This window comes from Podarcis cretensis, assembly GCF_951804945.1.
Source record: "Podarcis cretensis genome assembly, chromosome: 10".
Taxonomy (NCBI): domain Eukaryota; kingdom Metazoa; phylum Chordata; class Lepidosauria; order Squamata; family Lacertidae; genus Podarcis; species Podarcis cretensis.
In genome coordinates this window covers 26786110-26798912 of record NC_137179.1, presented here as the reverse complement: position 1 = coordinate 26798912, position 12803 = coordinate 26786110, and the positions used below count along the sequence as shown (strand labels likewise).

General features: G+C 41.0%; 1 protein-coding gene across 4 annotated transcripts in view; it reads left to right on the top strand.

The window, feature by feature from the left end:
- The window catches only part of SYN3 (synapsin III), a 214478-nt gene that overhangs the window by 48119 nt on the left and 153556 nt on the right, over positions 1–12803 (top strand). For all 4 annotated transcript variants that reach the window (XM_079992670.1, XM_079992667.1, XM_079992668.1 and 1 more), the window contains exon 5: positions 9212–9368. In XM_079992670.1, coding sequence (XP_079848796.1) covers positions 9212–9368 — 157 coding nt within the window. The remainder of the gene's footprint in view (positions 1–9211; positions 9369–12803) is intronic.

Genomic DNA, 12803 nt, shown 5'->3' with positions numbered 1-12803 from the left:
GCCCCATTACCTTCAGTAGCTTAGGGCCTCATCAAACCTAAATCCGGCCCTGAGTATGAGGATTTGATAAAGTTCTGTCGGTGATCTCTTGGTTAATTTATTCCTTGCACAACTGTGAGTTAACCTGTGTTTATAAGTTAGCAGCTAACTTCAGTACCATTTTAAGCTAAACCTCTCCTGCTGTGGGGACCACCATTTAGTATAATGCATTTAGTATGATAAAGACCAGATATACCAGAATGGATATACCACAATGATTGATCTAGAGAACCACCTATGGGGCTCTATGTTGTTGTTGTTTAGTCGTTTAGTCGTGTCCGACTCTTCGTGACCCCATGGACCAGGGCACGCCAGGCACTCCTGTCTTCCACTGCCTCCCGCAGTTTGGTCAAACTCATGCTGGTAGCTTCAAGAACACTGTCCAACCATCTCGTCCTCTGTCATCCCCTTCTCCTTGTGCCCTCCATCTTTCCCAAAATCAGGGTCTTTTCCAAGGAGTCTTCTTTTCTCATGAGGTGGCCAAAGTACCGGAGCCTCAGCTTCAGGATCTGTCCTTCCAGTGAGCACTCAGGGCTGATTTCCTTCAGAATGGATACGTTTGATCTTCTTGCAGTCCATGGGACTCTCAAGAGTCTCCTCCAGCACCATAATTCAAAAGCATCAATTCTACGGTGATCAGCCATCTTTATGGTCCAGCTCTCACTTCCATACATCACTACTGGGAAAACCATGGCTTTAACTATACAGACCTTTGTTGGCAAGGTGATGTCTAGCCTTTTTCAATAAAGGTACAGATAATGGGAAGCAAGATACAGATCAAACACAAGAGTAGTAGTCATTGTAGATCAATATATCTTAGTGGTAGCTTAGTGTAGAAGGTCCCAAGTTCAATCCTTGGCATCTCCAGGTAGGGTTGGGAGAGACCTCCACCTGAAACCTGGAGACCTACTGTCTGTCAGTGTAAATAATGCTGAGCTAGATGGACCAGTGGCCTGGCTTGGTATAAAGAACCAAGTTTTCCTGCCTGATCAAGAGGAGATAACAAAAGCTGAAAGGGCAATGAGTCAAGCCCTGGAGAAGAGCAAAGCCCCTAAAGGGATTCTTAGTGCCAGGAGGGAGTGGTTTAATGCTGTGGTCTCTGTTTGTATTTCAGTGCTTTTGTATAAATGCATTCATTCTTACCATGGTGGTTGGCTAAAATTCCCCTGTCAGAACTATGGAGAGGTCAAGGGTTGTTCTGTTTCCTTGGTATAAATCTATTCATCCTTTAATTAAAAGTGACTTTCCTATCGATTCTGGTTGGCCAGTCCTAGTGTGTGATGTTGACACAGTTGTGACCTGTTGCACAGGAATTCCAGATTGTCTGTGGCCTGAATATACATGGCCTTATGACAACTTCATGATGTTTAAAATAATTATTTATTGCTAGGCTTTCTACCACACCTTCCTGCCAAGAAAATGTACTTACGGCAGCTCACAAGATTATTAGAATGATAAGACAAGCAAATGCAACAGTAATACATAAATAGTGATAGTTAAAACAATTCTTGAAACAGTCCACATTAATAAAATACATGCAATAAAACCATATTCACTGCCTTCTCTTACTCTGCACGCTGGGGAAACCTGCTATATTAAAGGAGGTTACCTTCCTTTTTCATAGCATGTGTCTATATTTCCAACAGGGCTGTGTATAAAAACAGAAAACAAATCCACATTTTGCACAGTGTTAGCCCAGATTGTATTACTCTGTACTGAAACACACTATAGAGCTTTTGCGATGGAAGTGCCTGAAAAAGAGAGGGAGGAGCAGAAGACATTCTCTGGCTGCCATTGGCTGAACTGCTTATAATTTCCTAGAAGGAGCAGAGCAAATTGGAGCCATAAGAAAGGAGGGGTGGTGCTTGGGAAGGGAGAGAAACATGAGCCTAGGGTGGGCAGAAGGCAGAATAGGATCTACCTGTAGATCTTTGAGTGATTTAAAGTTGATCAGCAAGGATTTTGCATTCCCATTTAACACAATTGCCCCCAGTTATATTGCTGAAATCAAGAAGGTATCCTTTTGATTGCACGTTCATTGTGATTTGTGCTTGTGATGCTATTGGAGCAGACATACGTAGTTCCGCTCTCAACACTGTTTGCTCCCGCAAAAGTTTTAAGGCACTCTCAGTTCTTGAATTCCAATTAGTGCACACCCTGTGACTTCCTGCGGAAATTCTGTAACAAATATTCCAGTTTATTATTGTCACATTTTGTTGCAATATATGCCCCTCCATCATTGTGCACTTTGGATGCATTATAACACCTACGGGTAGCAATCATGCAGTAGCATTGGGGAAACATTGCAGAATAAGTAATGAAGCAGAATGGATCCTCTACAAACAAACTATTATTCTGTTGATTGCATGTTGCAGAAGACACCTGCCATAAAACACCAGCCTAAAGGGTGAGAATCTTGAGGGGGGAGGTAACTAGGAATGCATTTTTGGGTGGAAGGCTTGTGGGCTTCATCCCAAATGGTTACACAAAACAAATTCCTGGGCTCAGCATTCTTCCATTCTAAGTGTATGTGTTGTGCAACTGGCTCTAGGTAGTGGATCTTGGGGCTCTAGCAAAAAACTAAATTGAAGTAGATCCTGCAACTCTGAAGTCTTCTCAACCCTGCCTGGAAGCATAAATCAGTAGCTTGGTGAGAAGGCAGCAGGTCAAGGGAAACAGGAGATGGTGTAGGTTTGAAAAGGAGGGATGGATTAACTCAGGGGAATGGGGGAATGCGACAAAAGCTGGAACAAAGATGGAAGAGATGAGAGATGCATGTGGCCTGAAGCTGAAGAAGTGAGGAAGGGGGAGATGTAGATGTTGATTTCAAATGACCAGTTTTGTAATGTCCAAATCAGAAACCATGGTTTGTTTTGCTCAAACATATCGTGGCCAGAAGCCAAGACAAAACATGCCACAATCCCAGGTTCAGACATAGCACTAAAACAGGGATTATGATTTGCAGCTCCTGCTTACACTAGGGAGGATTGAACCTGGAGGTACCTGTGCATTTACAGTAAACAATTAACTATGTCTTGCCATCATGGAGTGGCAGGAAGAGGTAAGAGGGCCTGTTCTGATGACTATAGAATGCAGGTAGGTTCATGTGGAAACATATGATCTTTCATTTATCCGAGTCCCAAAGTGTTTGGGGGCTTTAAATGGCATCACCAAGACCTTGAGGCAGGAAACAAATTAGGTGCCAATGTAACTGAAATATTGCTTGTCAGAAGACCGGGATTTCTTCAGCAGCCTTGCATCTATATTGCACCTGACAATGATGACTATTGGTAGTGTACAAATGCCGTTACCCGCCTTGAAATGTTCTTTTCTGGATAAATATGAGTGCTATATTGCTAGTCATGACACAGCAGCCGTTTCATCCCATGTTAAAACTCTTACTTGACAATAGGGTGGCTCATGGGATCTGGCTATAAGCATCCCAGACAGATTGATATATATAAGGTCTAGAAATTATGCAGTTATACAAATTACTTTGACTTAATCTGTCACCATCACCATGATTTCTTTTAAAAGTGGCGGGGGGGGATAGAAAGTTCTCTCTCTTTCTCAGCCTTTTGCCATCTCTTCTCCAGTTGCTGCTATTAAACAGCTGCTTGGGGTAGGGGGGTTACTCTCGTTGTGGGTTTGCTTATCTTCTGGATGAATAATGTCCCTCTTTAACTCCTCAGCAGCTGGCGTCCAGCCTATGTGTGAGAAAGATGCTGACAGTTATTGGGAAAACATTTGGAGTGGAGGCAGCTGCCAGAAAATAAAAATAAAAAATACTGTTAGCAGACAAGGGCAGGGAAAGATTGGGGGTATTAATACCTTCCAAAGTTCTTTCACATCCCATAGTCCTTATCTGAAGGAGTTATCGCTCACCAGGACCCAGGTTTTTGATAGTTAAATCACAGGAAAGATGAAAGTCCTATTTAAATTTGTTTTGTTTTTGGTCATGTATCATTCTTATCTTAATTTGCCTCCTTTCATCATGGCCTTTTATTGAGTCTAGTTTTAAGGGGGGGGGGGGACAAAGGTTAGCATTTGAGGGTCTGATTCTACTCTGTTGTTCACATATGGAACTCCAGATGACTTTCACTTGATCCTGGGAAACAATCCACTTTCCAAGCCCCGTTTTCCCTTCTGGTTCATTTTTAATCACACACACCCTTTCCAAATAACATCTGAACATTATCCTGAGATATAACTGTGAACAGTTGTTATAAAGATCTACATAAAATCCACTATGGTGCATATATATATATATATATGGTTCAAATCCTTGTCCAGTCATGAAGCTCACTTTGTGACTAGGTTTGCACCATCTCTCAGCCTAACTCACAGTGTTGTGGAGGTAAAATGAGAGTGTCTTATGTATGCTACCTTGATATATAAGGGAGCGGGCCTCTTGGGCTTGCCGATCGTAAGGTTGGCAGTTTGAATCCCCACAATGGGGTGAGCTTCCGTTGCTCTGTCCCAGCTCCTGCCAACCTATCAGTTCAAAAGCACACCAGTGCAAGTAGATAAACAGGTACCGCTGCGGCAGAAAGATAAACGGTGTTTCCATGCGCTCTGGCTTCTGTCACGGTCCTTTATGCACCAGAAGCAGTTTAGTCATGCTGGCCACATGACCTGGAAAGATGTCTGTGGACAAACACTGGCTCCCTCGGCCTGAAAGCAAGTTGAGTGCCGCAACGCCATAGTCGCCTTTGACTGGACTTAACCGTCCAGGGGTCCTTTACCTTTTACCTTTACCTTGAGATCAAGGAAGGATTCCCTGGAGAATCCTGTTTTATTTTTATTTAGTGCATAGATTTAAGAAAACTACTTATTCTGCATGCAAGAAAAAAATAGTATTTATACACAAAAAACTGATAAAAGTCAAAGAATATGGTTAATGCTGAGAACAGGTATACAAGAGAAAATTGAGTCACGATTTTTAATGGTTTGTTATAATGAGGAAATAGGAGATACATCTTTGTTAGACAATCTATCAGCAGGTATAGTAATGGGCTGATTAAGATAAATAGTATATTTGAGGGCAGGATGTTTAAAACAAAGGGAAAATAGTGATGAAATAGGAGGGCATCAGCCCCCAAATCAGGCCCTTTTGGGGGTTTGTAAGAAACAAAATTAACATTATAACCAGATACAATTTACTTACAGACCCATTGCTTAAATTATGATTTACTTACAAACCCACTTGTTAAATTGTTCGCTTATGTAAAAAAAAAAAAAGGTTCCCACTGGAAAAAAGAACTCGTACCATAAAAGACTGAATTTTGAGGATCTGAGAGCTGGTAAATATGATAAAACTAGCCAGTATAAAAAGGGTGGGGGAAGGCATACAGTTTGAAGATTGTAGAATGTGTGTCATGTATCTGCACCATAAGGCACAAAAAGATAGTCACCTACATAGCATAGGAACATTGTTAGAAAATAACTTATTAGTAATCGTATTTATGTTATATTTATATTGGTAATAGTATTTACATGATATACATTTCTTTTTATTTAGAGTTGTACATATCATTTACATTCAATGAGATCTTTTCTTCTCCTACATATGGGGGGGGGAGAGGATTTTTGTACATTCTCACAACCATTATCCATAATTCCCAAAAGCTTTGGGGAATGCGCACATCTTGACTGAGTTCTGTACATTCTCTGGCCAATATGCATAATCTCCAACAGGCCTTCATGAATATGCATATCTCAACTGCTTTTGTGTATTTTTCGGGCAATATGCACATTCTCCAGTCAGTATGGATAGTCTCCATAGAACATGCTTTCCCCCCTATCCCTAATTCAGCAGTTTGCAATCTGCACTCCCTGACCTGCTTCTGACCCACTGCTTAATCACACATGGCCCATAGCATACTCTCCCACAGATCATTTAAGAAGGGATGCAGCTCCCCCCAAAAAAGGTTACCTTCCCCCACTTTCCTTCCTCCTTTCTCCTACTTCCCTTCCTTCCTTCTTGAAAGTCCATTCAGCTGAGCAGCACAAGGGGAATCACAGGGAGAAGGAAGTTTTAAACCTTCGCCTCCTACCAAAAAAAGAAAAGAAAAAAGATTGCAGGGGGCTCAAGTTAGGGGGACTAAAGCTATAATTTGCATCTGGGATACTGTGAATGTCTCCAAAGCTCAGCAAGTCAGAGACAAGCCTTTGTATGTCAGAAAATATAGAGAGTTGTGGCAGCTGCCAATTTTGGCTGACCACTGTTTGTGAAACTGTGAATAGTTGACTCAGATTCACTGTAGTCTTGGGTTTTTATTTAGCCATCACAGCAATTACTTGAACCAGAGAACACTAAGGATATTACACCTGAAGTCTCTGTCACATATGACTGTAATATGATTTCAGCTATTTACACTAAAGGATAAAGCAATGCTGCCCTGTTACTTCAGTAAGACCCATGTGAATGACTGTCCATGAGGTGCTGCAGTGCATCGCAGGGTTTGTTCTAAGGTAATCACTATTGTTTCCTATTAGCTCAGGCACACCTGAAAAAGGAAATTCTTTGGGAGATTATTGTTCTTCTCAGCTAGCTGAAGTGACATATATGCTGGATTTATGCCTCAGAACTTTGCCTGAGGAGGCCAATAATACCACAGCAGTGTGCAGCCTGTCACATCTTATTGCCTAATTATTTATTCTCCCTTCTTTGCCCTGAGTCCTGAGAAAACAGTTCAGTTCCAAATCTCCTCTTTAGTCACAACATGCTGGTCAGCTGAGCATGGTGCTTGTCAGGGTTCAAGCCCACAGCAGGTCCTGAACCCGGACAGCCCAGCAGGGATTCTTGAATGTGGGGGCCTCTCTTTTTTGCCTGTGAGAATAAATAAAAAAGAAAAAATTGTCCAGTAGCACCTTAGAGACCAACTAAGTTTGTTCTGGGTATAAGCTTTCAGGTATAAGCTATTCAGACCTGGTTTGAATAGAGATATTGGATTATTACATATGCTAAAGCTATTTTTGGTCACCTGCATACCATCCCTTGCTTTTTCCTGTAGGACTAATTGCGGTTGTTAACAGTCGTCAACAGGTTTGCCATACCCATTGAGTCAATCACCCATCTCCTACTACCCTTCTGAGAAAAACCCCATCCCACTGTCCCACTATATATAAGGGTCTGGTGACTTCTGTTTCAGTGTATCTGAAGAAGTGTGCATGCACACGAAAGCTTATACCCAGAAAAAACTTAGTTGGTCTCTAAGGTGCTACTGGACAATTTTTTTAATTTTAATTAATTTATTTAGACTGCGTAAGACCAACATGCCTACCTACCTGAATCTTGCCTGTGTGAGGCAGTTATGGGGAACCTCACCCCTGAGCCTAGTTCAGCATGCTAGGCCTTCCTATTTGGCCTGATGTCCTATATGGCAGAGACATTAAGAGCTAACATTAATATCAAAGGACCTATAATAAAAGGGAAACAGCAGCTAGCTAGTTAATTGGTTGCTGGTTTAATTTTGTTGAATGTATTGATTGTTATTCATTATTATTATTTTGTAAACTGGTTTGTGTGATTTGTTTGTTATAACAATCAAGCAGTAAATACATTTTATGAAGTCAAAATAAATAACTAACACTGCAAATCACCCCAAGATATATCGGTAGCTTCTGATCTAAATACTGCTCACTCGTGTTCTACAATTCTCAGGTGTCCCACAACAGATGCGAAAATAAACTCTCGAAGGCGTATAGCTTTTGCCAGGTGGGGCTAAGCCTCTATGCTAGGTTCCTAGCAGTTGGGGGCCTGTTGCCTACCAGGAGGGAGAGGGGTGAGGCAGCAGGGGAATCAGCAGGAAGCAAATGCGCTGGACAACCCAGCACTTCACCCGTCTGTCTCTCAGTAGGCAATGGTGACTCACCTTGTGGGAAGCTAGCACAGTGGCTCTGCCTCACCCGGGACACTGCTTTTGGCTTGTGGGCATCCTGAAGACATGGCTGGCTGCTGTACGAATCAGGATACTGGACTGGTTTGATATTGGGTCTGATCCAGCAGAGCTCTTCTTGTGATGAAAAACTGTGCCTAAAAAGTAATTCAGTGAAATGAAATAAAAGTAACCCAATAAATATTAAAACACTTTCCCAAGTTTGAACCCAATTCATCAGAAAACACCCTGAATAATAAACAGCTCCAGTTATAAAACTGCTTTAAAATGTTTAGATTTAATCTACAAGGGAGGGGAATTCAAGAGGTGAGAAGCAGCTCCTCTATACTTGTCTATTCTATCCAAGGAAGATTCAGACCAGCAACCTTCCCACAATAGTCTATTGGTGCTTGATTTTAACTTCTTTTTGCTTTTAACTTGTTCCTAACTTTTTATGATAAAAAGTTTGGTGGGGGTGTAGATAGGTAGGTAGGTATAAACTGTTGCTATGTATTTTTGTGATACAACAGTATATAAATGTTTTAGTTAATAAATACGCAAACCTCAAAAGGAGAACTCTTCTATCAACTAGGGAGTCTGTGTCTGCATATACCCCGCACATTTAAGGTACTTCCCCTCCCAAAGAATTATGGGAGCTGTAGTTTACTCTTCACAAAACTATAATCCCCAGTACCCTTAACAAACAACAGGTTTCGGGGGATTATGCTTTAAATGTATGGTATATATGCAGCCTATGACAAAACAGACAATGCTCACTTTGTGTTCTCTGTGGGAAAAACATTCTCTAAAAAGTGACCATATGTCTTTAATGGATAGATATTTTCATTCATAAATGCCATGTGGTGATCTTTAAATTGGTCTTTAAGAATTCAGCAACTGCTTTTGCTCTGTCATCTGTGCAGCACATTGCAAAAAATTGCCACCAAAGCCATCCAAAGTTTTCATATGAGAATGGCTGGAAAGACACTTTTCCATTCCTAATTTATTATCTTTAGTTCTTGTTGTAGATCATTCCTGTATGAGCCTTCCTGTCTGAGCCCATAATGGAAACTGTGAGAAATGTACCTGGAGTCCTCTCAGTTCTGTTTCGTAAATCCTAAAATGAAGGATTTTATTTATTGATGTCTTTAATATAATAACAATAACTGGTGCTTTTTTGAAATCTTAGACTTATAGGAAGGAAAAGCATTGGAAGCAAAAAAGAAAGTAACTGATAGGAAGTGGATGACTTGACTGACTTTTAAGAATTGTCCTCTGATTATGTCTTCTAGATCCTTCAAGCCTGACTTTGTTCTCATCCGGCAGCATGCTTACAGCATGGCACTAGGAGAGGACTTCCGCAGCCTCATCATCGGCCTCCAATATGGCGGAGTCCACAGTGTCAATTCTCTTTTCTCCATCTACAATTTTTGCAGCAAGCCCTGGGTGGTAGGTGTCGTTCTTAAGCTTCCTTACATGAAATGAGAAGGGAGTTGAGGATCCCCGTACTGCAAAAAGCTCCCAATTTAATACTTTGGTTGTTTTGGTAAATCTAAATTATCTTGTTTCAAGCACACCAGGTGTGCTGTGAGACTGAGGATTCTGCCCAACTCAATACCTAATCGGCCAAATAGCTGAACTGAGGAAAGCAGGCCTTTGGCTTTTGCTGAGAGAACATTGTCACAGGCAACTCAGGACTTTATAAGTGTTGTTTGTCTGGCATGTGGCAACCACACACTGGATTTTCCACTGGCCTGGAATTAAGTACAGTGGTACCTCGGGTTAAGTACTTAATTCGTTCCGGAGGTCTGTACTTAACCTAAAACTGTTCTTAACCTGAAGCACTACTTTAGCTAATAGGGCCTCCTGCTGCTGCTGCGCTGCCGGAGCACGATTTCTGTTCTCGTCCTGAAGCAAAGTTCTTAACCTGAAGCACTATTTCTGGGTTAGCAGAGTCTGTAACCTGAAGCGTATGTAACCTGAAGCGTATGTAACCTGAGGTACCACTGTAATCTGGAAGAGTGGAGGATTGTCATGTGCAAATAATTTACCTGATAAAGGCTTAGACTTCTGGCACTGATCCATCCTGCAGGTGTCAGGGTCTGACTAAAACGTTCCATTCTCTCCAGAGATCCATGGGGTGGTATTCAAAGTACTACAAGGCCATGGTCCCTTCAGCACAAGAATTACTGCTTACACAGTGGAACTTGTCCCCCTTTCTTTCCCTTGTGCCCCCCCCAACCTGTTCCCCCAATCCTCCAGAGCAGATTTTAAATTCTGAAAAATGAATGGAAAGCAGGGATCACAACACAGCAGTGTGCCATTTTCCCCTAATCATATCAGAATGGGGGCAGAAAAGCATGGCTTGCCAAGTGCAGGATTTTTGTATATTTTATTACATTTATATCCTGTATTTTTTCCATCATGGGACTCAACTAAATGTAGATATGGTTGGTTCCCAGGTGGCTAGCCATTTAGGCAATGATCCAAGCCAGACTTGCTTTGCTTCAGCAAGGTGGTAGTCCCAGGTGCCTTTACATTGTCCCCTAGGATGTGCGGCATACAGTATTTGTACTGTGTAATCATAAGGTGATTTATGGTATTGGGCTGCCCAGATTCTTTAAGTCCTGATGAGCTCATAGACTCTACTTTCTCCCACTACTGCTTAATAAAATCAAAGAGGTCAAATTGGCATTGGAAACAGTTTTTGGCTTACTTGATTGGATATGGGTCAGATATGCATTTCAAGCACAACTTACATTGCTGAGGTCATCTCTGGCAAGGAATACTGACCTGAAATTATAGCAGACTATTGAGAAATTGATGCAGCAAACTTTGGGAATTAATATTACTCTGCTGAAGATATGTAAGCTACAACGTAAATATTTGAAATTAGGCATCTGCTCATCAATATTTTGCTGAAAATGTGCTACATATACAACATAGAAATAAACAAGTCTTGAGTTTCAGAACAAGATTATTTCTTTATTTTCACTCAGATTAGCATGTTTTCCTTTATTTATTTATTTTACTTCCATGTCAGAATTTAACCTTCCCATATGGTACTGGATTGTCCACAGTGTGATGGTATTTCATGCTACTTGGAATTAGCAAAGCACCCTACTAATGTTACTTATTATGACAATTATTTATATCCCACCTTCCAGGATACATTAAAATATGTTCTTTAAAATGGCAATAAACAGCATCAACTTATTAAAAGCCACCAGGATCCTTCCCACAGGGCAGCTGGTGCTAAGATGGTTGGAAGATTCATTTCCCTGATACCTATCTAGATGCTGGTGCTAAAACCATCAGATGATGTTAGCTCACTTATTGTGGTCACACAAACATAACAATTAATTAATTAATTAATTAATTAATTAATTAATTAGTATATTTGGCTGAGGTATGCAAAGCAAGCAAGGAAAACTATTCAGCAAAAGGTTATTATTCCCCATTAACTTGTTTCAGGTGGGCACAAGTACATTCTAAAGATGCCCGTTAAAACTAAGGCTTCAGAGTTCAAAGATAAAGAAGGCTACAATGTACGCTGACAAAGAGAAGCAGCTGGGAGAGATAGCAAACTGGTACCACCATAGATGGATAAAATATTCTCTCTTAAATGTTGTTTTCTCTACTGGCCCTCCAGAGACAGTGAAAGTTTAATTACCTTTCCTTTTTTTTCCCCTTTATATCTTTTTTTCCAAAGCAAAGTAGGAAAGCTACTATAGGTCACCCATGTGAAGTACATTTCATACACCATTATTGGTATGTGGTAGTATGCATTCCAGTGCAGGTTAAAAGCATTTACAAATACGTAATATATAAATGATATGCTGTGAGGTCCTCCTCTATCAGCCTTTGATCTCTTGGAGAGGCCTTTCTCTGTGTCACACCAGTGTCTAAAGCATGATGGGGTCAGAATGAAAAAGAAAGCGCCTTCTCTACCTGTGACCAGGTTGTGGGCAATGCAACACAGCTGCCCTGAGCAATGCAAATGCATTTGAAAAGCAGGGTATACTTTTTGGAAGCAAATAAATAAACATTTTTTGTGTGTGCTGCTGCTTTGTACAAGTTTGGGACCCAGGGATTGGCATAACCTGGTGAAGGAGTGGCAGATTGCCCCCATGTGAACTGCAGCATGCATATAAAGATAGATCACACATGTTTTTATCTTTGAATGTGCTACATAATTGTACAGTGACTAACATACACTCCTCTTTTGCTTGTTGTGTCTATCCTCTCTCTCTCATATACACACACTTAAACACACAGCTGTAACTTCTTATGTTTGCTCACTGAGCTAGTCAAAACAGTTTTATTTTGCTTTTCTCATCAGTGTTCAGGGTTAGTGTAAGTAGTTAAGAGAGGCAATCTCGCTTCTTTATGCTGGGTCAACAACCTGTGTTGCCAACAATAATCGCAGGGGGAAATGGCAGGCTATTTTATTTATCTGCATGCACTGATCTCTGACTGGGCTTGCTGGTGACTTTTTGCACTGTCACATGCTGTTGGAAGATTTCTGGATTTTCTCAAATATTTAATTTCCCCCCTAAAGGAATAGTTTTGTTTATTTAGACAAATGGTGAAGACCATCAATATCTGAGAGGCATACAACCATGCCATATAATTTTTGCACTTCTTTGGGGTCGAAGAATATGTGCACTTTAATTTTCTAAGAAGCACCCTAAGTTAAAAGGCCTTTCATTATGACAGGTGGGATTTTTTGGAGCACAAGCAGGAAAGGAAAGCAATGCTTCTCCTGCTGCTGCCCATAATTGGCCTCTAAATTTTTGCCCCTTGCAAAGTATTGTTCCCAAATGACCTTTACTTTTATCTGTAGGATCCATTCACTGGGGAGCTTGTCAAGGAGTTTGCCTT